This window comes from Mastigoproctus giganteus, chromosome 10 (assembly GCF_048544385.1).
Source record: "Mastigoproctus giganteus isolate SK-2022 chromosome 10, ASM4854438v1, whole genome shotgun sequence".
NCBI lineage: Eukaryota > Metazoa > Arthropoda > Arachnida > Uropygi > Thelyphonidae > Mastigoproctus > Mastigoproctus giganteus.
Genome location: NC_143584.1, coordinates 219769255 through 219796955, shown reverse-complemented (window position 1 = coordinate 219796955; position 27701 = coordinate 219769255). Strand labels below are relative to the sequence as shown.

The window sequence follows — 27701 nt, the reverse complement described above, 5'->3', positions numbered from 1 at the left end:
GATATTTAGTAACCTTAACTTTATATCATACTTAGGAAGCAACTGATTGAGTTTTGCCAACAGTGGAATTAGTTAGCATATATAGTATTCCTGGCACACCCTCCAGACTTCATTCATGTTTAACTACTTCTTGTACAATCACTGTATGAGTATCATGTGTGCCACGAAATCATAGCATAAGATATGGAAGAAACTGCATAATATCTGACCATCCTTCACAAACACTTGGCCATGTTCATGCTGGGTGCCAAAAATGCTTGTACCTCCTCAGAAACATTCCAAGACTCAAATTTGATTAGGAAAATTTGCACGTGCATAATGCAGATCCCAAGGGTTCCTTTCAAGAATTGTAACTGTTGGTGAAATGTAGATTCACCACCGGAATCTAGAAAAAAAGAGGACTTCAAGCAATGGAAACACCATGGATCACTATAATTCAGGACTCAATCTCTGCTGGGAAGATCATGGCCACTATTTTTTGGGATATGGAAGGAAATCTTTTGATAAACTACATGCCACACAAGAAAACAATTATTGACATTAAGCTGATTTATTATTATTAGCTACATGGTGCAAGGAAGCCGAGGCTTATGCTGCACCAGCCAAAAAAAAAAAAAAATTCTCTAGTTACTGAGAGAGAGAGACTCAAAAGTAGAAAGGAATTGCCAAGAGAGAGAGAAGAATGATGATATCCAGCTCAGGACCCTGGGTGTGCCAAGCCCATACTCACCATATGCAAGCCCCTGGGTTATGGACATGCCCTCTGGCTTTGAGCCATTTGACATTGAATCATCATATGGAATCCAAATCTTGACGTGCACTTTTGATCTGATTATCAGCAGTGATTCTTCATACATTAAGAATCTGTAGATAAAGGAACCACTAGGTGGCAGTGATCACAGTGTGCTGATGTGGGATTTACTCGTAGATCTCTCTCTCTCTCTCTCTCTCTCTCTCTCTCAGGGTAACTTTTTTTTTTTTTTTTTTGGCTGGTGCAGCATAAGTCTCAGGCTTCCTTGCACCATATGGCTAATAATAATAAAGTAACTACAATCAGGGGTAAAGGAAGGGTTTTTGCTTTCGTAAAGGTGTCTACAGTGGTCTCAGACAGTTTTTAAATTGTATACAGCGGGACCAAGTGATGTGTTACCAGCAGCAAATTCTAATTGTGGAAGCTACTAGGATTTTCATACCAATTAAGAAATACTCTTCAAGGTTTAGGCCTAAATGGATGGCAGATGAACTAATGAGACTCGTGGCAGAGAAGAAAAATGCATGGGATATGTATAAATTATCAGGTGACTAGAAGCCTATGATATATATAAACTGGTCTGTAATCAAGTCACAAAGGAGATTAGGCAGACGTAATAAAGTTTGTAATCAAGTCACAAAGGAAGTATAAGGCAATGGTCAGGCCACACCTTGAGTACTGCATACAGGTCTGGAGGCCTCATTTTAGGAAGAATGTAGAGCTGCTGAAACGCGTACAGAGAAGGGCAATGAGATTGGTGAATGGAACAAGGGTTGCTGTAACCAAGAAAGGCTAAGTTCTGCAAATTGCAGTGTCTGGAGACTAGGCACCTTTGAGGTGATCTGTTAGCATTAGCATTAGCATTAGCATTAGTAGAGGCATTTGATGCAAGAAAGCAAGCTTATGCAGCATCAGCCAAAAAAAAAAAAAAAAAAAAAAAGTAACATAAATAAATAAAAATAACCACTTCCACTTCACCCCTCTGTTCGTTCGAAATACCTGTCCAGCTGAGCCTTAAACTTATTTAGGCTATCAACTTCCACGACAAGGGATGGAAGTCTGTTCCACCCACCAACCACCCGCTGGCTAAAGGCAAATTTCCGCACATCTATCCTACATCTGTCTTTCCTCAATTTGAATTTATGCCCTCTCAGGTGATTTTTCTGAGCTAGAGGAAGAATCCCATCAGCATTGAGCATGCTCAAACCATTCAAGGCTTTGTACACCTCTATCAGATCACCCCGCTGGTGCCTAGTTTCCAGACACTGTAATTTGCAAAACTTAAGCCTTTCTTCGTAAGAGAACCCCTTTGTCCCATTCACCAATCTAGTTGCCCTTCTCTGTACTCGTTCCAGCAGCTCTACATCCTTCCTGAAATGAGGCCTCCAGGCCTGTATACAGTACTCTAGGTGTGGCCTGACCATTGCCTTATACAAGGGAATAATCACCTCCTTATCCCTGCTAGAAAAATTCCTATATATCATTGACAATACACCATGAGCTACTCTTGCAGCTCGTCTGCACTGCTCAGAGAACTTCATATCTGCCTGCACCACCACCCCCAGGTCCCTTTCATTCTCTACCACTGTCAGTGTAGTACCACAGAGTTGATACGTTGCTCTGGGGTTGCTGTTTCCCATATGTAGTACTTTACATTTGTCAATGATAAACTTCATTTGCCACCTCGAAACCCATCTGCTCAACCTTTCCAAATCCTGTTGCAGCAGCATAGTGTCAGTAGTGTCCTTGACAACCCTGCCAACCTTCGTATCGTCTGCAAACTTGGACATTAAGCCTGATATACCATCATCAATATCATTTATAAATACAGAAAACAATAAAGGCCCCAATACTGAACCCTGAGGGACTCCACTAATAACATTAGTCCACGATGAGCAGTGTCCATTGATTACCACTCTCTGTCTTCTCCCCCTCAACCACCCCTTTATCCATAGCAGCAACTTGCCTCCAATGCCACACTGCTCCAATTTGTGCAGCAGTCTTCCATGTGCAACAGTATCAAAAGCCTTTCTAAGATCCAAGTATATAATATCAAAGTTATTCCCTGCATCCAGTTCTTTTGTGACTGCATCATAGTATCCAATCAAATTGGTCAGGCAAGACTTCCCCTTAACAAAACCATGCTGTGTCCTAGCTATAACTGAAGTCTTGTCTAGATGATCCTGCAGTGCTTCTTTCACCAGTGCCTCCTTTAATTTTCCGGGAACAGAAGTTAAACTCACAGGTCTATAATTACTTGTGTCAGCCTTTGATCCCCCTTTGTGAATTGGGGTCACATTTGCACATCTCCAGTCAATGGGTACCTCCCCTGAGTCCAAGGAAGCTCTCATAATTATGGCTAAGGGTTTGCTTACCTCCTTTGCTGCCTCCTTTAATATAACTGGATAGATCCCATCCACCCCAGGTGCCTTTCTTGTGTTTATCTTCAACAATTTCTCCTCCACTTTGCTCTCAGTTATTACAAGATTCTCTAGCTTACTGCTAGAGTTGAATACACCTCTGGCATTCCCCTCGCTGAATAACTCCTCATGTGTGAATGTCGATGCAAAATATTCATTTAGTTTGTTAGCTACCCGAGCAGGGTCATCAACAGTTGACCCATCGATCTCAAGTGGACCAATCTGATTCATCCCCTTCCTTCTAGAGTTTACATAAGTAAAGAACTCTTTGCTGTTTTTCTTCGCATCCCTTGCCAAGGATCTCTCGTAATCTGCCTTCGCCTGCCTAACCTCCTTTGTAACTTGGTTACAGATCAACTTGTATCTATCATAGGCATCCGTGTCACGTGTTAATTTGTATGTATCCCATGCATTTTTCTTCTCTGCCATATGCCTCATTAGTTCATCTGACAACCATTTAGGCCTAAACCTTGAACAATATTTCTTAGTTGGTATGTAAAGCCTAGTAGCTTCCACGATAAGTTCTTTGAATGCTTCCCATTTTGAATTTGCTGTTGGCAATATCATCAGTTGATCCCACTGTATAGAATTTAAATACTGTCTCAGTCCATTGTAGTCGCCTTTACGAAAGCAATACCCCTTCCCTTTACCCCTAATGGTAGTTACCTCTTTGAGTAACTCCCACTTCAGCACACTGTGATCACTGCCACCAAGTGGTTCATTTATCTGCAGATTCTTAATGCATGAAGAATCACTACTGATAATCAAATCAAGAGTATTACTCCCTCTAGTTGCCTCCCGAACATGCTGATGTAGAAAACAATCATCCAATAAATCCACAAAAGCCTTGCTACTGTGTGAGTGACCAGCCCCCAAATTCCAGTCAATATCTGGGAAATTAAAATCCCCCATTATAAGACTCTCTGATTTACTGGCCCACTCTATTTCTCCGAACAGTTTCTTATTATACTCATCAGAGTCATTAGGCCTATAGCACACTCCTACTCTCAATTTTGATCTCCCAATGCTTATGTCACACCAAACTGACTCGACACTGCACTGTCCAGCGATGTCGACTGGCTTCACTTCCTTGGATTTTATGTGTTTCTTAATTAATAGCATAACCCCTCCTCCCTTCCTATCCTGTCTATCCTTTCTGTACACATTGTACTCCCCAAATTCCAGTTCTGCATTTCTTATATCTGTGTGACACCACGTCTCTGAAATCCCCACAATATCTGCCTTTGATGTTTTGAGCAATACCTCAAATTCATCAAATTTATTTACTAAACTCCTAGCATTGGTGTACACACAAGTATACATGCACCTGTTCTTTTTCTTAGCTACCCTAACACAACCCATGTGTTTACTTGTACCCCAATGATTCCCAGCAGTCTCTGAAATATCCTGCATCTTATTTTCCAGGCTGCGGCTCATTCCAATAGAAGCAGTGCAAGAATCACTTTCACCTCTGCCAGTGGCTACTGTTAATCTATTAGTCCTTGTATCCCCCCAATCTAGCAGTTTTCCGACCCACCTAACATTGCCTCGATAGCATCAGCAAACATTCTTGCACCCTTTCTATTTAAGTGTATCCCATCCCTGTAGAAGCAGTCTCTCCTGTTAACAAGTACAGACCAGGCTGAAAAAAATTCTACCCCTTGAGCCCTGCACAATCTTTCCAGGGCCGAATTGATTGACAGGGCTCTCATCATATACTCCCTCCTATCGTGTCTGGGCAGAATTGCAGACACTTTCAATTTCAACCCTAATTCACGGCTTTTTTTCATCAGTGACCTGTACTTGTCAAGTAATTCCGCCGGTCTCCTACTCTTAATGTCATTAGTGCCAACGTGTACAACTATATCACCTTTTGTGCCCTTAAAAGATGATATCCGCTCTACAACGTCATCAACTTTTGCCCCTGGCAGACATACCCTGGTCCTATTCCACCTATCCTTTTTACAAAGCATGTTTCCCGTTTCCCTGACAATAGAGTCACCAACAACTACTAGTTCCTTTGGGACCAGCGCATTCTGCCTTGGGGGTTGCCGCTGTGTTCCGCGATGACCAAGTGCAAGCTCTGGCATTGGTGTGGGCAGCTGAGAGCTTGATGGGCCCCTCACTTGTAATCCTTCGAGGGCATCCACCCTATCCTTCAAGCTCTCATATAGGCCCATAACAACGCTGAGTTGTCGCCTTATCTCCTTACAGTCCTTGCATCGCACACACACAAAGACATCCCCCATGGCAGTATCATGTCCCATACTTGACTGCTCCGCAAACATCAAGCAAATAGTGCATCTTACAAGGCTGTGATTCAGAGGACAACTGCCCCCCTCAGTTCTCCCCTGGGCCACAGCATTCCCATTAGCTTGAGCCCTTTGCTTTGCTGCTCTGGTTTGAGTCATGATTTAGATTTACTTTCAATAAAATTTCAATTTCTGTACAAAATTAAATCCTAAACTTGTATCCAAACACAGTTATAACGCTATATTTATGTTTCAGTAACGAGTGTTATCTGCGAAATCCCTTTATATAACTTTCGTATCAAGTTATGTATTAATTATTTGTTTTTACTAATTATTTATGTTACGTAACCTAAGTGGTTATATGTATAATTAATTATGTTAAATAAAATTAATTATATTACGTTTGTAATCTAAGTCGTTATATGTATTTATTTAAACGTACAATTTAACTGCTAACGAAGTTCAACTAACGCTATCTAGTACGGTATATCGTATCACAAAGGCGGGAAAATTACGAACGGTTAGCGGAGTTGTAACACGTGGAAACCTTTACCGATACTTTTATGCAATTACAAGGCCGAGTAAAGAATAAACAAAAGAGGTCCCAATAAATAAATAAATACACCAAAGAATAAATACACCAAATTAATCAGAAAATCACAAAATAATGTTATACTACTAAATTTAAATCAAAAGTTTTAGAAAAACAATAATTTCAAATCAATAATTAACAAAAATCCACTTAGCGGCTTTGAAAACGACCGTCTCTAGTAGCCTCGTCAGCAGACTCGCCGAAAGGTATCGAAATGTTTGAGGTGTATAAGGCCTCCTTGAATGGTTTGAGCAAGCTCAGTGCTGATGGCATTCTATCACTTGCTCAGATTACTCACCTGAAGGGACATAAATTCAAATTGAGGAAAGACAGTTGTAGAATAGATGTGTGGAAAATTTGCCTTTGCAGTGGGTGGTTGATTATGGGAACAGACTTTCATCTGTGCTAGTGGAGGTTGACAACTTAAATAAGTTCGAGGCAGAACTAGACAAACATTGGAGTGAATGGATGGGTGAAATGGGAAGGTTTTTTTTTTTTTTTTAATTTTTTTTTTGGCTGATGCTGTATAAGCTTGCTTTCTTGCATCACGTGCCTCTGCTAATGCTAATGCTTTGTTTCACACAATAGTGCTGATGTTATTGACAGGCTGGTGTCCAGTTGCATGCAGAAATTGGACTAACCCCAGGGGCTCACATCTGGTGAATGTGGGCTTGGCAAACTCAGGGTCCTGAGCTGGATATCATCATTCTTCTCTTTCTTGATGATTCCTTTCTACTTCTCTCTCTCTCTCTCTCTCTTTCTCTCAGGGTAACTTGGGGAATTTTTTTTTTGGCTGGTGCAGCATAAGCCTCAGGCTTCCTTGCCCCATATGGCTAATAATAATTATAATAATAAAAGGAGTATTATTTTCAAAAATTCATTAAAAATACATTTTTTTTAAAAATTAGGATCACTTAGGCCCTAGCACCTAGAGGCATTCCAATCCTTCGTGCTACTGGTGATGGGTTAAGAAACACCACATAAAAAGAAATTAATTCATATGCATCATGATTAAATTGGATGTTAAAATATATAATTGAATCTAGTATACAATGTACAGTTAATAGAATTTATTGTGCAGACACATTTAATTATATTTAAAGCTCTTTTTCCCTTCTCACCCACCATTTTGGGTTTTCAACTTTTCTATTTGATGATCACTAATGAGTGTTTTTACTAATATTTAATAACTCTTTTTAAGAAATCTTTATTTGAACTGATAAAAAAATAATCTATAGGGATGAAAGGTGGACAGAGGAATTCTGCACATCAATCATAATCCCCATACCCAAAAAGATGACGCCAAGACTAACTATGTCTTATCATTCATGCATCCAAGATGCTGCTGAAAGTTTTAAAAGTCCGTATTGAGAAACATTGAAAAACAATATCTGGATGACTCACTCACAGTGTGGCTTTCGCAGAGGCAGATCGATGAGAGATGCTATTAGAACTTTGAGAGTGTTGGGAGAGGAAATGTATAGCAAGAGAAGAAACTTTTTTGTGTGTGTTTTGTGGATTGCGAGAAGCCATTTGATAGAGTAATCTGGAGAGAAGTTTCCATTGCTTGAGAAATTTGGATGCAAGAAGATTATTGGACTGATCTATGACTTATATAGAAGACAAAATGCAAGGATAAGAGTGAGAGGAGAATTGACAGAAAAAGCTCAAGTTAAAAAGGGAGTAAGGCAAGGATGCTAACTTTTACCTGGATTGTTCAATGCTTTTACTGAACTGATAATTAAGGAAGGAGAGTATGAAGTGGAGTGTAAAAATAGGAGAAAAGATCATACAAGCTATTAAGTTTGCAGACGATCAGGCCATTCTAGCTGGGTGCCTTGCTACGCTGCAAAAAATGATTGGATGACTAAATAAGAAAGTGCTGAAGTATGTAATGAGGATAAATGTGGAGAAAACAAAGGCAGTGATGATTGGTAGGAGGGACACTTCCGAATCGAGATTGATGGAGAAAGAGTAGGTGGATCATTTTAGGTATCTGGGGCAGATGTTTTCATAGGACACTTCGTGTCAAACAGAGATCCTAACCAGAATTGCAATGGCAAAACAATCCTTCAAGAAAAAAACTGTCATTGGTAACACAGAAGAAGATGTCACAGGAAATTAGGAAGAAGCTAATAATGACATACAGCTTGTCGGTGTTATATGTTGCTGAGATGTGAATTCTTACGAAGAGAGACAAAAAGAGACTCAAAGCTTTTGAGATGTGGTGCTGGCACAAGATGGAAAAATTAAATGGACAGAAAAAGTGTCAAATAAGGAAGTATTAAGGCATTATTTTGTTAATTCATTCAAGAATAAAGAAAATTAATGGAAAGAATTAGCTTAACCAGACTCAAATGGGTGGAACACATGTTTCGACATGGTGGTTTGCTCCTGGATGCCACGGAGGGGATTATTGAGGGAAAACGCCCTAGGAAAAAACCAAAAAATACCTTCATTGAGATGTTGCTAGATGGAGCAGAACTTAGGTCTTCAAGAACTTGAACAAATTGCACAGGAGAGAGAGAGAGAGAGAGAGAGACTTGCTCATCAGAGGAACAGACCAGTCACAAGACTCAATTACTGGAAGAACTTTTCTATACAGGAAGTTTTCATTCTTCACCCCATTGCTTGCCATTTTGTTAATTCATCACCAGTCATCATATGAGATGAAAATCTACCCATCCTCTTGTGAACTTTGCTGACCATCTTGCAGCAGTAGCATAACTGGGTGATACTTCACCAGACACTCCATTCATTTTTTTTTTTTTTATCAAAATATTTGATTATGGAACAATGCTCGATTTGCTGGATATTCATTTTTCTTTTGCCTACCAACTTAAAAAATTGAATTTTAGAAACTGTATACGACATTGACAAACAATTTGGTAAAACATCAGCTCTTGGGTTCTAGTCCATATTTCAACAAATGTACAGAAACAAAAAGTAGTGATTGGCAGGTGCCACTCATTGCTTTCTCCACCCACTGTCCTCCTAGGTTGATATGCCTAGGGTGTTTTTCCGCCACTATTTTTAAATTGGAGAACTTGTTTTCCAATTTTAAAACAGCAGGATGGGCGTGATAAACACCCTAACTAAGTTACGCATCCCCTTCCTCGATGACACAAAATAATCAGAAAGAAAATGCCTTCACAATAATCACCCAATCACAGAACTCGAGGCGCCTCCGTAGCCAGGTGGGAAGGAGCAGTAGTGTGTAGCACATCCTTCTTGATTAGATTGGGGTTCGAGCCCGTCACCACCAAATACGGAGGATGCGGAAAGGTCAGGGAATGACCACCTCATATCCTGGAGCAATATGGCCTTAGTTGCTAATGCTCCTAAAAAAAAAACCAAATAACAAATAACAGAACTCGACCGTACAATCACTCCATTCTACGACCACGCCTACTGCGTGGAGACAAGTGGTACCCAAATAATGGAGTTAGCCGACAATTTTTTTTTTTTTTTATGTTATTTGATAAGACATTAAGCTATCAAAATAACCCATTATATAATTTATTAGTATATTTTGTATACCCTGTTCTCAGAATGTTTTGACCATCCCCTGTCTCTACATTACAAGTATATTTAGTAATATTTTTATACTTTATTAAAATTGATAGTATGATCTTGAAGAACATTTGTGCTCTTTACACACATAAATAAAATAAATTTTTTTTCCCTTTTGGAACATATGTTTTGTGTAAAACATGTCATCAGTTGAATGGCCAGTTGTCCCTTTGTTTGTCATTTTTGTTGTTTGTTGCAGTTCTAGGTGTGTGATTACACTGCACAATGAGGGCTTTCTGCATTTGATTCCTTAAATTAAATCACCTAGAATGTGCAAATCTTGGTTAGCAAGTGAAACTGAGCAGTGCTCAGACCGAAGTGGATTATCTCAAATCTGATTGGAAGTTTTAACACAGATTACATCGTACAGTCTAACATGGATATAACATACTTGTATTATATACCATACATAGAAGATCGTGGATGATTTTATTTTAATTCAAAATTAGCTTAGCATCAACTAGGTTGTAGAATACATCATAATTTTTTTAATAATAATTTATTTGGAGCATAAAAATATTTTTTTAAAATATAAATGTTATTTATAATTAATAATCATTTACTTTAACAGTGAATTACCATTGTATTATCTATATGGTTTTATTATCATTATCTGAAATTATAGAAATTAGCAAAGAACTTTTTTTTTTTTTTTTTGGCTGATGCTATATAAGCTTGCTTTCTTGCATCATGTGCCTTTACTAATGCTAATGTTAACTTTTAATATAATAATTTCAGCAATTTCGGCATCTTCAATTTTCCCTATACAGATTTGTGGATTCCTTTGTTAGTCTTAGAGAATTTCAAACTAGTTTGTCTGACTACCAAGTCGAATTTTCATTCATCCATATACTGTATATATCACCCTATAATTTATTCAGTTATGATAATTTATTAATAAAAATAAATTAAAACTTAATTATATGCTTAAATATACTTTAGTTAAGCTAATTATTAACTTACTGATAGAATAGAAGTTATAATTAGTTGTGTTTTTTTGGGATGGAATTGCTAGTTGTATGTGGAACATTCTTTGAGTATGGTTTATTTATTTAAGAGAATAAAATTTTTTTTTTATTGGATACATATTCAACTAATAATGAATACAATTTGGGAGACTGCTGCCAGTGATGGTAAAAATCTCTAAAATTGGTGGTATTAGTAGCAGTACCACCTAAAGAGAGCCAAATGGTTGCACTTTATATCATAGAAGCAAAATTTCTACTGGCAGAAGTACTAAAACAGACTGGAAGGCTGTATTGGAAATTATCTGATATAATTTGGACAGTAAGTATAATTTTGTGAAGAAGAGGAGACAGAAAAATTAAAAGGATGAAAATTATGAATGAAGAAATTTATTTTCAGTTAATCAGACAAGTTTATTCTGAACTCAATTACAAAATCAAGTAAATGCAAAGTATTCGCTATGTATAGAGGAAAAAAAGAGTACATTTACAGTTGGAAGAACTGATTTTGTGCTGACCTTTTCAATTTCTAATGCTTTTTTTTCTTCTGATTTTCTCTTAAATTCTTTTTCTCTCTATGACATGTTAAATTATTTAAATTATATTTATATTACTTTCAATCTTTTAAAATTTATTTGAAAAATTAAACTGAAGGCAGTTTTTTTTTATATGCAGTGCAAATACAGAACTAGTACAGAAAAAATAAGAATAAAATTTACACAAATGAAAATCATTTAAAAACTTAAACTCTAACATTGTTAATGTACAAAAATAAATTTTAAAAAGTTTTTAAAACTACACTTGCAGCAGTGGGAAGTGGAAACTGAATTCTGGTTATGCATCACACATACATACATTGTAAAGTTGATCTGCTTCCTGGATACAGTTGTTTGGTAATAAAAGGAAAAAGTCAGTGCCCAAACATGAGAGTTTTGTTTAAAAAAGTGGCAAAAGCCGTTGCATTAAATGTGAATAAAAAAGGAATAACAATTAGTGAGATTGAACAATCAAAATAAATACAATACAGTAGTTAATGTAACAAGCACTATTACATACTTTGTATATGACTGGTAGTTAATATTAGCTTTATAGCACAAGGAAACCTGAGGCTTTTGCTGCCAGCCAATATATATATAGTGTATGGTTTCTTGTAACTAGTATTCTTTCTTAATTCATTTAATTTCTTTAATTTGAATTTATTTTCCTAGAATTGAAAAAGACAATTTCATAGTTATTGCATATTTGATTAAAAATATCACAGCAGAGTTATATAATGTGTTCTTACAATCGCCTTATTTTGCCTTCCTCTAGACTTGAAAACGATATCCACAAAGATTTCAAAACTGACCTCTAAATGGTTGGGTTATTGGAATGTTTTGTGTAACATTCTTTTTCAAACTTGTCTCATTAAATGCCAATTATTTTTGCCTTTAAAATTAATGTGGAGAGCAGGGTTGTTTAATATCTTATTAGAATTAAATAATATAAAATAAACTTCCTATTTGACTCCCTACTTATGTAGGTACGTATCCAGCTAAACCTTGAATCTCCCAAGCTGTCAGCCTCACCCACCCATGGAGGCAACTTATTCTAACAGTCAACAACTCACTGGCTAAAAGAAAACTTCTTGCAATATAGTTAATTCTTTCTCTGCAGTTCGAATTTATGGCCTCTAGTTCAGGAATTATTTATAACAGTGAAAATTTCGATCTCATTTATTTTATTTTCTCCTCTCAGAAGTCAATTAGGTCTCTTCTAAGGTGCATAGTTACCAGGCTCTGGCCCTTGTGGGTAGCACAGTTGGTAGAATCACCATCCTCCCTACACTGGATGGAAAATACCTGAGTTTGAGTCCCTGTCAATGATGTGAGGAATTTTCATTGGCCTGTTTCACAACATGGCTGAGTTAGTCAGCCTCAGGCAAGGATAGAATGGTTTTTTCTCCCGGAAAACTGTTTTTTTTTTTCATCCAGCAGCAATTTACAGACGGTATACATGGAGCAGTATGGCCTTAGTCTCCAATACTCCTAAGACTCTACTACTATATGTTTGCATTTTGCTGATCTCACCAAGCACATTTCCCTTGAAACCTTTCAAGAAGCTGTGACCTTTTTTTTTTTTTTTTTTTTTAGGGTTGTGTCCATATTTAAATTCAGTATGCCAAGTGCAGCCTTACAGTTGCCTTGATTGCCCTATCTCTACAAGCAGATATAGTTACCTGTGGAGTTAGGGAAGTCCAAACGTTAGTTCATTTTACATTTGTATTAAACATTTTATTTATATCTATAAAGATATTGCATATAAGACGGTTGGTAAGTAACATAATCTTTTATACATCATTGTTTCTATGGAAAAAAATTTTGTTTCAACTTGTCATTTAGACTTGCAGCATCTTTTATGGCATCATATGGCAACATAACATTCCAGAGAAATTGTTGAAGTTAAACGTAAGAAAAGCACCTGGGGTGGATGGGATCTATCCAGTTATATTAAAGGAGGCAGCAAAGCAACTAAGCAAACCCTTAGCCATAATTATGAGAGCGTCCTTGAACTCAGGGGAGGTTCCCACGGACTGGAGATTTGCAGATGTATCCCCAATTCACAAAGGGGGATCGAAGGGTGACACGAGTAATTACAGACCAGTTAGTTTAACTTCTGTTCCTGGTAAAATAATGGAGTCACTGGTTAAAGATGCATTGCAGGATCATCTAGACAAGACTGCAGCAATAATTCAGACACAGCATGGGTTTGTTAAGGGAAAGTCTTGTCTAACAAATTTGATAGGATATTATGATGTGGTTACAAAGGAACTGGATGCAAAAAATAATTTTGATATATATTTGGATTTCAGGAAAGCTTTTGACACTGTTGCGCATGGAAGACTATTGTACAAATTGGAGCAGAATGGTATTAAGGGTAAGTTGCTACAATGGATAAAAGGATGGTTAAGGGGGAGAAGACAGAGGGTGGTAATCAATGGGTGCTTCTCTTCTTGGAATAATGTTATTAGTGGGGTCTCACAGGGTTGGGTGTTAGGTCCACTGTTGTTTTGTATATTTATCAATGATATTGATGAAGGTATATCAGGCTTAATGTCGAAGTTTGCAGATGATACAAAGGTTGGCAGGGTTGTTAATGACAGTAATGGCAGTGTGCTACTGCAACAGGATCTAGATAATTTGGGCAGATGGGCTAAGAAGTGGCAACTGAAGTTTAACCTTGACAAATGCAAAGTACTGCATATGGGTAGAAGTAACCCCAGAGAAACGTACCAACTGTGTGGTACTACACTTAAGGTGGTAGAAAATGAAAAAGACCTGGGAGTAATTGTGCAGGCAGATATGAAGTTTTCTGAGCAATGCAGACAGGCTGCCAGGGCAGGTCATGGGGTTTTGTCAATGATATATAGGAATTTTGCTAGCAGGGAAAAGGAGGTAATTATCCCTCTGTATAAGGCAATGGTCAGGCCACGCCTTGAGTACTGCGTACAGGTCTGGAGGCCTCATTTTAGTAAGGATGTAGATTTACTTGAGCGTGTACAGAGAAGGGCAACAAGATTGGTGAGGGGAATGAAGGGATCCTCTTATCAAGAGAGGCTTAAGTTCTGCAAATTGCAGTGGCTGGAGACTAAGCACCTGCACGGTGATCTGATTGAGGTGTATAAGGCCTTGAATGGGTTCAGCAAGCTGAATTCTGATGGAATCCTTCCACTTGTTCAGATTACGAACCTAAGGGGGCATAAATTCAAATTAAGAAAGGACAGATGTAGAATAGATGTGCGGAAATTTGCCTTTAGCCAGTGGGTGGTTAATTGCTGGAACAAACTTCCATCTGTTGTTGTGGAAGTTGATAGGTTGAATAAATTTAAGGAGGAACTGGACAGGCATTTGGAGGGAATGGTGTGATTTTTTTTTTTTTTTTTTTTTGGCTGATGCTGCATAAGCTCATACACTTGCTTTCTTGCATCACATGCTACTACTACTACTACTACTACTGTATCTGAGGACTACCTCTGTTATGATATTGTTTTGGAAAATTTTTATTTTTTCTTATTATTGTATATTGTCTTAAAATCATGTATAAAAATAATAAATATTGGTATTAACAGTCCCCTGTATGCTCTCATAACTGTGAGTATTATGTCTATTAGCATCAGCCAAAAAAAAAACCTTACATCACCTGTCCTCTCCCTCTAATAATCTGTCTAATTCTTCCTTGAATTTATTAAAACTACCCACTTCTGCAATACCAGATGAAAATTTGTCCTGACTACCCTCTGGCCGAAAGAAAATTTCTGCACACCTATCCTGCAATCATCCTTCCTGGGTTGTCTGAAAAAGAGTAAGGATGCAATCAACATTTAACTTACTTGATCAATCATAGCCTTAAATACCTCAATTAGATCTCCTCACAGACAACACACACATCCACTCACTTGTTTGCACTACTCCACACCTGTTCCAATAGATCCGCATACTTTCTAAAATGAGTCTTCCAGACCCAAATACAGTACTCAAGATGTGGCATAACTATTCTCATATATAGGCAACTCTCAGTTTATGAACATTTGCTATAACGAACGTCACAATTCATTCAAAATTTCTTAAAGTCACCAATAGATAAGAGTTCCTTATAAAATGAAATGCCAAATGTATAGCGAACATAATTGTAAGATTTAAATAAATAAACATTTTGAAAAATGTATTGCTCTACTTACATGCCATGCTGTCTAGAATGTTTTCTTGTGGGAAAGCAATTGGTGAGTCCCCCTATTATAATATAATAGGATCATCACTTGTTATGCCTAAGTTATCTTAGATGGTCAACCATTGGTTCACTTAGGATCTGGGAAAGGGAAGCTTCCCCATCCCTTTCTCTTCCAGTTGCAAAGATACCTGAAATGGATAATAGCAGCACTGTGAACACACAGCAAAAAATGCGCCTGACTGATCTTTCATGTCACACAACAACAAACGTGGTCAGTTGTTTTATAGACACCATTAAGTGTAGTTCTGCATTTGGTGACTTAAAAATATATTTTTAAAAATTCAAGCGATCATGGGTCCAAAGCGAAATTGTAGTGCTGGTACTGATAGTGGTAGTAATAAAAGACGCAGTATTAGTTTATAAACTAAACTAATACTGAGTTAGGTCAGAAGCAGAATGACATAGCTCATCATTATGGAGTGAACTGATTGAGTATTGCAACAATTATTAAAGATAAAGACAGAATTGTGGAAGCAGTTAAGCAGTTTTAATGAGTAGAATAATAAAAAAATAGAAGTTTTTTTTTTTTTTGTTGCAAGAGATGGAAAAACTCTTAATTTTGTGGATTGAGAGGCAAACACATGACCATTTCCCTTTTAGCTCATTAATAATTCAGGAGAAGGCTAGGAGTTTATTTGAAGGTTTGAAGAAAAGAGCTGGACCCGAATATGCAAATGGCTGCTTTTCAGCTAGCTCTGGGTTGGTTTCACATTTTAAAATAAGGGCTAACTTGCACAATTTAAGACTTCAGGGTGAATTGGTGAGTGCAGATCCTCCAGTTGCAAGTGAATTCCTGAAGACACTAGAAAAAATAACAGTAGACAGTGGTTGCTCATCAAGTGTTCAATGTGAGGAAACAGGACTTTTCTGGAAAAAAATGCCTTCCAGGACATAAAGTTGCAAAAGAAGACTATTTTACTTGGTGGTAATGCAAACCAGTTCACCTGGGCCATAAAATATACCTCAACCTTGATGTGACAGAGCTTTTGGACTTGCATTTTGATGAATTAACAACCGATAGTAATAGAGGCATGTGATGCAAGAAAGCAAACATATGAGCTTATGTAGCATCAGCCAAAAAATAAAAAAATAAAAAAAATTCACACAACCATTCCATCTAAATGTTTGTCCAGTTCTTCCATGAATTTATTTAAGCTATCAACTTCCACAACGACAGATGGAAGTTTGTTCCAGCAATTAACCGCCCACTGGCTAAAGGCAAATTTCTGCACATCTATTCTACAACTGTCTTTCCTCAATTTGAATTTATGCCCCCTTAGGTTTGTAATCTGAGGAAGTGGAAGAATCCCATCAAAATTCAGCGTGCTCAACCCATTCAAGGCCTTATACACCGCAATCAGATCACCTCACAGGTGTCTAGTTGCTGCAATTTGCAGAACTTAAGCCTCTCTTGGTAAGAGAGGCTTAATTTCTTAATTAATCTCTTAATTCCTTCATTCCCCTCACCAGTCTAGTTGCCCTTCTCTGTACACGCTCAAGCAAATCTACCTCCTTTCTAAAATGAAGCCCTTACGCAGCACTCAAGGCCTCACCATTGCTTTATAGCATTAGCATTAGGAGGCATTTGATGCAAGAAAGCAAGCTTAATCAGCATCAGCCAAAAAAAAAATAAATAAATAAAAAATAACCACTTCCACTTCACCCCTCTGTTCGTTCGAAATACCTGTCCAGCTGAGCCTTAAACTTATTTAGGCTACCAACTTCCACGACAAGGGATGGAAGTCTGTTCCACCAACCAACCACCCACTGGCTAAAGGCAAATTTCCTCACGTCTATCATACATCTGTCCTTCCTCAATTTGAATTTATGCCCTCTCAGGTGAATATTCTGAGCAAGAGGAAGAATCCCATCAGCATTGAGAATGCTCAAACCATTCAAGGCTTTATACACCTCAATCAGATCACCTCGCTGGTGCCTAGTCTCCAGACACTGTAATTTGCAAAACGTAAGCCTTTCTTCGTAAGAGCACCCCTTTGTTCCATTCACTAATCTTGTTGCTCTTCTCTGTACTCGTTCCAGCATCTCTACATCCTTCTTGAAATGAGGCCTCCAGACCTGTATACAGTACTCTAGGTGTGGCCTGACCATTGCCTTATACAAGGGAATAATCACCTCCTTATCCCTGCTAGAAAAATTCCTATATATCATCGACAATATGCCATGAGCTACTCTTGCAGCCCGTCTGCACTGCTCAGAAAACTTCATATCTGCCTGCACAACCACTCCCAGGTCCCTTTTATTCTCTACCACTGTCAGTGTAGTAGCACAGAGTTGATACGTTGCTCTGGGGTTGCTGTTTCCCATATGTAGTACTTTACATTTGTCAATGTTAAACTTCATTTGCCACCTCTCAGCCCATCTGCTCAACCTTTCCAGATCCTGTTGCAGTAGCATAGTGTCAGTAGTGTCCTTGACAACCCTGCCAACCTTCGTATCGTCTGCAAACTTGGACATTAAGCTTGATATACCATCATCAATATTATTTATAAATACAGAAAACAATAATGGACCCATTACTGAACACTGAGGGACTCCACTAATAACATTAGTCCACGATGAGCAGTGTCCATTGATTACCACTCTCTGTCTTCTCGCCCTCAACCACCCCTTTATGAATAGCAGCAATTTGCCTCCAGTGCCACACTGCTCCAATTTGTGCAGCAGTCTTCCATGTGCAACAGTATCAAAAGCCTTTCTAAGATCCAAGTATATAATATCAAAGTTATTCTCTGCATCCAGTTCTTTTGTGACTGCATCACAGTATCCAATCAAATTAGTCAGGCAAGACTTCCCCTTAACAAAACCATGCTGTGTCCGAGCTATAACTGAAGTCTTGTCTAGATGATCCTGCAGTGCTTCTTTAACCAGTGCCTCCATTAATTTTCCGGGAACAGAAGGTAAACTAACAGGTCTGTAATTACTTGTGTCGCCCTTTGATCCTCCTTTGTGAATTGGGGTCACATTTGCACATCTCCAGTCTGTGGGTACTTCCCCTGAGTCTAAGGAAGCTCTCATAATTATTGCTAAGGGTTTGCTTACTTCCTTTGCCGCCTCCTTTAATTTAACTGGATAGATCCCATCCACCCCAGGTGCCTTTCTTGTATTTATCTTCAACAATTTCTCCTCCACTTTACTCTCAGTTATTACAAGATTCTCTAGCTTTCTGCCAGAGTTGAATACACCTCTAGCATTGCCTTCGCTGAATAACTCCTCATGTGTGAATGTCGATGCAAAATATTCATTTAGTTTGTTAGCTACCCGAGCAGGGTCATCAACAGTTGACCCATCGATATCAAGTGGACCAATCTGATTCATCTCCTTCCTTCTAGAGTTTACATAAGTAAAGAACTCTTTGCTGTTTTTCTTTGTATCCCTTGCCAAAGATTTCTCGTAATCTGCCTTCGCCTGCCTAACCTCCTTTATAACTTGGTTACAGATCAACTTGTATCTATCATAGGCTTCTGTGTCACGTGTTAATTTGTATGTATCCCATGCATTTTTCTTCTCTGCCATATGTCTCATTAGTTCATCTGACATCCACTTAGGCCTAAACCTTGAACAATATTTCTTAGTTGGTATGTAAAGCCTAGTAGCTTCCAAGATAAGTTCTTTGAATGCTTCCCATTTTGAATTTACCGTTGGTAACATCATCAGTTGGTCCCACTGTAAAGAATTTAAATACTGTCTCAGTCCATCGTAGTCACCTTTACGAAAGCAATAACCCTTACCTTTACACCTAATGGTAGTTACCTCTTTGAGTAACTCCCACTTCAGCACACTGTAATCACTGCCACATAGTGGTTCATTTACCTGCAGATTCTTAATGCACGAAGAATCACTACAGATAATCAAATCAAGAGTATTACTCCCTCTAGTTGCCTCCCGAACATGCTGATGTACAAAACAGTCATCCAATAAATCCACAAAAGCCTTGCTAGTGAGTGTGAGTGACCAGCCCCCAAATTCCAGTCAATATCTGGGAAATTAAAATCCCCTATTATAAGACTCTGATTTACTGGCCCACTCTATTTCCATGTACAGTTTCTTATTATACTCATCAGAGTCATTAGGCCTATAGCACACTCCTACTCTCAATTTTGATATCTCAATGCTTATGTCACACCAAACTGACTCGACACTGCACTGTCCAGCAATGTCGACTGGCTTCACTTCCTTGGATTTTATGTATTTCTTAACTAATAGCATAACCCCTCCTCCCTTCCTATCCTGTCTATCCTTTCTATAGACATTGTACTCCCCAAATTCAAGTTCGGCATTCCTTATATCTGTGTGAGACCACGTCTCTGAAATCCCCACAATATCTGCCTTTTGTTGTTTTGAGCAATACCTCAAATTCATCAAATTTAGCATTAGCATTAGTAGAGGCATTTGATGCAAGAAAGCAAGCTTATGCAGCATCAGCCAAAAAAAAAAAAAAAAAAAAAAAAAAAAGTAACATAAATAAATAAAAATAACCACTTCCACTTCACCCCTCTGTTCGTTCGAAATACCTGTCCAGCTGAGCCTTAAACTTATTTAGGCTATCAACTTCCACGACAAGGGATGGAAGTCTGTTCCACCCGCCAACCACCCGCTGGCTAAAGGCAAATTTCCGCACATCTATCCTACATCTGTCTTTCCTCAATTTGAATTTATGCCCTCTCAGGTGATTTTTCTGAGCTAGAGGAAGAATCCCATCAGCATTGAGCATGCTCAAACCATTCAAGGCTTTGTACACCTCTATCAGATCACCCCGCTGGTGCCTAGTTTCCAGACACTGTAATTTGCAAAACTTAAGCCTTTCTTCGTAAGAGAACCCCTTTGTCCCATTCACCAATCTAGTTGCCCTTCTCTGTACTCGTTCCAGCAGCTCTACATCCTTCCTGAAATGAGGCCTCCAGGCCTGTATACAGTACTCTAGGTGTGGCCTGACCATTGCCTTATACAAGGGAATAATCACCTCCTTATCCCTGCTAGAAAAATTCCTATATATCATTGACAATACACCATGAGCTACTCTTGCAGCTCGTCTGCACTGCTCAGAGAACTTCATATCTGCCTGCACCACCACCCCCAGGCCCCTTTCATTCTCTACCACTGTCAGTGTAGTACCACAGAGTTGATACGTTGCTCTGGGGTTGCTGTTTCCCATATGTAGTACTTTACATTTGTCAATGTTAAACTTCATTTGCCACCTCGAAGCCCATCTGCTCAACCTTTCCAAATCCTGTTGCAGCAGCATAGTGTCAGTAGTATCCTTGACAATCCTGCCAACCTTCGTATCATCTGCAAACTTGGACATTAAGCCTGATATACCATCATCAATATCATTTATAAATACAGAAAACAATAAAGGCCCCAATACTGAACCCTGAGGGACTCCACTAATAACATTAGTCCACGATGAGCAGTGTCCATTGATTACCACTCTCTGTCTTCTCCCCCTCAACCACCCCTTTATCCATAGCAGCAACTTGCCTCCAATGCCACACTGCTCCAATTTGTGCAGCAGTCTTCCATGTGCAACAGTATCAAAAGCCTTTCTAAGATCCAAGTATATAATATCAAAGTTATTCCCTGCATCCAGTTCTTTTGTGACTGCATCATAGTATCCAATCAAATTGGTCAGGCAAGACTTCCCCTTAACAAAACCATGCTGTGTCCTAGCTATAACTGAAGTCTTGTCTAGATGATCCTGCAGTGCTTCTTTCACCAGTGCCTCCATTAATTTTCCGGGAACAGAAGTTAAACTCACAGGTCTATAATTACTTGTGTCAGCCTTTGATCCCCCTTTGTGAATTGGGGTCACATTTGCACATCTCCAGTCAATGGGTACCTCCCCTGAGTCCAAGGAAGCTCTCATAATTATGGCTAAGGGTTTGCTTACCTCCTTTGCTGCCTCCTTTAATATAACTGGATAGATCCCATCCACCCCAGGTGCCTTTCTTGTGTTTATCTTCAACAATTTCTCCTCCACTTTGCTCTCAGTTATTACAAGATTCTCTAGCTTTCTGCCAGAGTTGAATACACCTCTGGCATTCCCCTCGCTGAATAACTCCTCATGTGTGAATGTCGATGCAAAATATTTATTTAGTTTGTTAGCTACCCGAGCAGGGTCATCAACAGTTGACCCATCGATCTCTAGTGGACCAATCTGATTCATCCCCTTCCTTCTAGAGTTTACATAAGTAAAGAACTCTTTGCTGATTTTCTTCGCATCCCTTGCCAAGGATCTCTCGTAATCTGCCTTCGCCTGCCTAACCTCCTTTGTAACTTGGTTACAGATCAACTTGTATCTATCATAGGCGTCCGTGTCACGTGTTAATTTGTATGTATCCCATGCATTTTTCTTCTCTGATTTATTTACTAAACTCCTAGCATTGGTGTACACGCAAGTATACATGCACCTGTTCTTTTTCTTAGCTACCCTAACACAACCCATGTGTTTATTTGTACCCCAATGATTCCCAGCAGTCATTTATACAAATGGATAATCACCTTTTCCCTGCTAGCAAAATTCCTGTATATTATTGACAAAACCCCATGATCTGCCATGGCAGCCTGTCTGCATTGCACAATTTACTGCACAATTACTCCCAGGTCTTTTTTTCATTTTCTACCACCCTACGTGTAGTACCACATAGTTGGTACGTTCCTCTGGGGTTACTTCTACCCATATGCAGTACTTTGTATTTTTCAATGTTAAACTTCAGTTGCCTCTTCTCAGCCCATCTGCTCAAATTTTCTAGATCCTGTTGCAGTAGCACACTGCCCCTATTATCATTAACAACCCTGCCAAACTTTGTATCATCTGCAAACTTTGACATTAAGCCTGATATACCTTCATCAATATCATTGATAAATATACAAAACAACAGTGGGTCCAACACCGAACCCTGGCAACTCCACTAATAGCATTAGTCCACGAAGATCAGCATTTGTTGATTACCACTCTGTCTTCTCCCTCTCAACCACCCTCTTATCTATTGTAGCAACTTACCCTTAATCCATACTGCTCCAATTTGTACAGTAGTTTTCCATGTGCAATAGTGTCAAAAGCCTTCCTGAAATCCAAGTATATGATATCAAAATTATTTTTTGCATCCATTTCCTGTGTAACCATATCATAGTATCCAGTCAAATTTTTCAGACAAGACTTTCCCTTAACAAAGCCATGCTGTGTGTGAATTATTACTGCAGTCTTGTCTAGGTGATCCTGCAATGCATCTTTAACCAGTGACTTCATTATTTTCCCAGGAACCGAAGTTAAACTAACTGGCCTATAATTACTCGTATCATCCATAGATCCCCTTTCTGAATTTGGGATGCATCTGCACATCTCCAGTCCGTGGGGACTTCTCCTGAGTCCAAGGATGCTCTGATGATTATGGCTAATGGTTTGCTTAATTCCTCTGCTGCCTCCTTTAATATAACTGGATAGATACCATCCACCCCAGGTGCTTTTCTTATGTTTATCTTCAACAATTTCTCCTCCAATTTGCTTTCAGTTATTGCAAAATCATTAAGCACCCTGTTACAGTTTGATAAACTTCTGGCATTTTCCTCCCTTAATAACTACTCATGTGTGCATATAGAGATGAAAAATACTCATTCAAATTATCTGCTATCTGAGCAGGATCATCAACAGTCGAATCATCAATATCGAGTGGATCAATCTGATTCATCCCCTTCCTTCTAGAGTTTATATAAGTAAAGAAGCTTTTGCTGTTTTTTTTTAGCATCCTTTGCCAAAGATTTCTCGTAATCTGCCTTTGCTTGCCTAACTTCCTTTGTGACTTGATTACAGACTAGCTTATATCTATCATAGGATTCTGTGTCACCTGATAATTTATATGCATCCCATGCATTTTTTTTCTCTGCCACGAGACTCATTAGTTCATCTGACATCCATTTAAGCCTAAACCTTGAAGTATATTTCTTAATCGGCATGAAAAGCCTAATAGCTTCCACAATTACTTCCTTGAATGCTTCCCATTTAGAATTTGCTGCTGGTAACACATCACTTGGGCCCATTGTATACAATTTAAAAACTGTTTGAGACCACTGTGTGGTGCTTCCATAGCCAGGTGGGCAGGAGCAGCAGCAGTGCGTAGCACACGCTTCTTGATTAGACTAGGGTTCGAGCTCGTGACCACCAAATACGGAGGATGCGGAAAGGTCAGGGAATGACCACCGCATATCCCCAGAGCAATATGGCCTTAGTTGCTAATGCTCCTAAAAACCAAATAACAACAACAACGATTCCTCTGTAGTCACCTTTATGGAAGCAAAATCCCTTCCCTTTACTCCTGTTGGTAGTAATGTCTTTAAGTAAATCCCACATCAGTACACTGTGATCACTGCCACCCAGATCACACTATGTTCTGAAATGGCGGCAATTTCCACTTACCTTTTCCGTTCTGCTCTAGGAACAATTACTCTTTCATTTCATGTTTACTTCTAATATATTGCAGCACCAGCACTCCTCGAATAACATGTCTTGTTTTCCAATTGCTGCCCTGTGTATTGATAAGAAGGTTTCATAAAAAGTTAGCAAAATGTATAGTAAATTAATCATACTTTCAGTATCACATGGAGGCAGCATAAAGCAGTGAAGTGAAGGAATAGTAATAGCTATTAGTAATAAAAGAGGCATACTACTACTTTTCTTCTTTTGGTACTTGTTTAATATCATTCAGTAGGCAGGCAAAGGCGGATTACGAGAAACCTTTGGCAAAAGATGCTAAGAAAAACAGCAAGGATTTCTTTACTTATATAAACTCTAAAAGGAAGGGGATGAATATGATTGGTCCACTTGACATCGATGGTTCGACTGTTGATGATCCTGCTCAGATAGCAAACAAACTGAATGAGTATTTTGCATCTACATTCACACGTGAGGAATTATTACAGTTTGAAAATGGAAGAAGGTTATCAAATTGTAGCAGTGTGCTTAATGATTTTGTAATAACTGAGAGCAAAGTGGAGGAGAAATTGTTGAAGTTAAACATAAGAAAGGCACCTGGGGTGGATGGGATCTATCCAGTTATATTAAAGGAGGCGGCAAAGCAACTAAGCAAACCCTTAGCCATAATTATGAGAGCATCCTTGGATTCAGGGGAGGTTCCCACGGACTGGAGATGTGCAAATGTATCCCCAATTCACAAAGGAGGTTCGAAGGGTGACACGAGTAATTACAGACCAGTTAGTTTAACTTCTGTTCCGGGTAAAATAATGGAGTCACTGGTTAAAGATGCATTGCAGGATCATCTAGACAAGACTGCAGCAATAATTCAGACACAGCATGGGTTTGTTAAGGGAAAGTCTTGTCTGACAAATTTGATTGGTTATTATGATGTGGTCACAAAGGAACTGGATGCAAAAAATAATTTTGATATCATATACTTGGATTTCAGAAAGCTTTTGACACTGTTGCGCATGGAAGACTACTGTACAAATTGGAGCAGAATGGTATTAAGGGTAAGTTGCTACAATGGATAAAAGGATGGTTAAGTGGGAGAAGACAGAGGGTGGTAATCAATGGGTGCTGCTCTTCGTGGACTAATGTTATTAGTGGAGTCCCACAGGGTTCGGTGTTGGGTCCACTGTTGTTTTGTATATTTATCAATGATATTGATGAAGGTATATCAGGCTTAATGTCGAAGTTTGCAGATGACACGAAGGTTGGCAGGGTTGTTAATGACAGTAATGGCAGTGTGCTACTGCAACAGGATCTAGATAATTTGGGCAGATGGGCTAAGAAGTGGCCCTGCACTTAAGGTGGTACTACACTTAAGTGTGGTACTACACTTAAGGTGGTAGAAAATGAAAAAGACCTGGGAGTAATTGTGCAGTCAGATATGAAGTTTTCTGAGCAATGTAGACAGGCTGCTAGGGCAGGTCATGGGGTTTTGTCAATGATATATAGGAATTTTGCTAGCAGGGAAAAGGAGGTGATTGTCCCTCTGTATAAGGCAATGGTCAGGCCACGCCTTGAGTACTGCGTACAGGTCTGGAGGCCTCATTTTAGGAAGGATGTAGATTTGCTTGAGCGTGTACAGAGAAGAGCAACACGATTGGTGAGGGGAATGAAGGAATCCTCTTACCAAGAGAGGCTTAAGTTCTGCAAATTGCAGTGGCTGGAGACTAGGCACCTGCGCGGTGATCTGATTGAGGTCTATAAGGCCTTGAATGGGTTGAGCACGCTGAATTCTGATGGGATCCTCCCACTTGTTCAGAATACGAACCTACGGGGACATAAGTTCAAATTAAGAAAGGATAGATGTAGAATAGATGTGCGGAAATTTGCCTTTAGCCAGCGGGTGGTTAATTGCTGGAACAAACTTCCATCTGTCGTTGTGGAAGTTGATAGGTTAAATAAATTTAAGGAGGAACTGGACAGGCATTTGGAGGGTATGGTGTGATTTTTTTATTTTTTTTATTTATTTATTTTTTTTTTGGCTGATGCTGCATAAGCTCCTACACTTGCTTTCTTGCATCAAGTGCCACTACTACTACTACTACTACTACTAGTAGTTACAACATCACCACTCTAGTGATTTTACCTTTGTCGTCATTAAATTTTTGTACAAACTGAAAGGTAAATATTATTATTATTATTATTATTATTATTAGCCATAAGGTGCAAGGAAGCCTGACGCTTATGCTGCACCAGGGAAAAAAAAAAAAAAAAAAAATTCGGAATTATCCTGAGAGAGAGAGAGAGAGAGAGAGTAGAAGGGAATCACCAAGAAAAAGGTGATGATATCTAGCTCAGGACCCTGGGTATGCCAAGCCCATACTCACAAGATGTGAGCCCCTGGGGGTAAATAAATGTAAATAAATATGGTGGGAAGATTTGGTTTGTTTTTGGTTTTTATGGTGCATGGGTAACTAAGGCCATGATGCACCAAGTCCACGGCAGGAAGATGACTAGCTACTGTACTGTGTCAGTGGATAATACTCTTTTTATTACATTTACTTCTCTCCCTCCCAAAGTTGTCTAACTAAAAATTTAATCCTTGTAAGAAATCTGTGTGGTTAATCCCTAGAGATATTTTCAAAGGCTGGGTAAAACTGCATAATCCCAAGATGGGAGATGAAGAGATGTAACTAGTTTATCATTAGAAGTTTATTTTATGAATAGATGCATTTACTTTTTTCATCAGCTTGTTATGAGTTATATGCTAACATTGTTTTATTTCTCTTAGGTTTAGTAAATGATAACAAAATGGAGTTGGAAAAGTGGAGGACTGGTTGTCACTGTAGGAAGAAGCAGTCGAAGGAAACAGATAATTATACTTCCAGGTCTCACATATGTAGATAATTTTGCAAATGCAAATTTGCATACATTCCTGATTATTATCAGGAACTTTATTACTTTAAAATTCTCCTATTCATCAGGGGAACAAAATGTCAGATGCCATAAAGAAGTATTTCTCTCCACGATTGTTGGACTATATTGTGATAGTGGGTGCTCGCCAACAAAGCCGAAACCATGTGGTCCAGACACCGGAGCTGTTGCGGAGGTATCCTCCTGAGGATCACAAGGACTTTTATCTTCCTCCTGATGTAGTATTTTTTTGCCAGCCTGAAGGTTGTGTTAGTGTTGGGCCAAAAAGAATAAGTCTCAGGGAGTCAAACTCTTTTGTTTTTGCTCTCACAGAAAAAGACACTAGCAGAGTTCGATATGGTATCTGTGTGAACTTCTATAGACCAATTGACAAGAGGCCTTCCACAAAGGAAAAAGCTTATGAGAGATCACTAAAAAAGGCTGGGAGCAAATTAAGGGATGCAGATGTGCCATTTTCACAGGATAGTAAAAGTTCAGATTCTGCTTTTAGTGAACAGGCCTCCAGAACACTTTATCCTAATGACTCTGATCAGGATTCCAAATCACCATCACCAAGGGGTCACAGACGACAACGGGTGAAAAGTCATTCCTTAACATCTTTATGCATTATTAGTCACCATCCATTTTTTTCAACTTTTCGTGAATGTCTCTTCATACTTAGAAAACTGATTGATGCTTCTAATGAACGCACATCAGCAAGAAGAGTTGGAGGTTCTAGACAAAGCAACAGGTATGGATGGCATAACATTTTTCAGTTTGCTTTTGAAACTAATGTCAGATTTTTAAAATTTATTTAGTAAAATTTAAAATTAGATAAGTTATTTTCTTTAATAAGTAATTAAATAAAAAGAAATTCATAATAAATATTTCTCTTTAATTTTTTGAGATTAATTTGCTACTAAACTTGAGACTTATTTAACTTCTTGCAGAATATAAAAAAACCATAACAATAGCATGTGCTTGATTGCTTTTAATTCACCAGTTTTTTGGAAAAAAAAAAAAGTTAA

At 38.6% G+C, this 27701-nt stretch overlaps 1 protein-coding gene across 12 annotated transcripts in view; it reads left to right on the top strand.

Annotated features, from left to right (window-relative positions):
* Rab3-GEF (Rab3 GDP-GTP exchange factor) overlaps window positions 1-27701 on the top strand; it is a 973693-nt gene that overhangs the window by 197012 nt on the left and 748980 nt on the right. For all 12 annotated transcript variants that reach the window (XR_016547514.1, XM_090382519.1, XM_090382521.1 and 9 more), the window contains exon 2: window positions 26552-27424. Coding sequence is in view for 11 of the 12 variants with exons in the window: in XM_090382519.1 (XP_090238645.1) it covers window positions 26754-27424 (671 nt within the window). In the remaining variant the exon portion in view is untranslated. The remainder of the gene's footprint in view (window positions 1-26551; window positions 27425-27701) is intronic.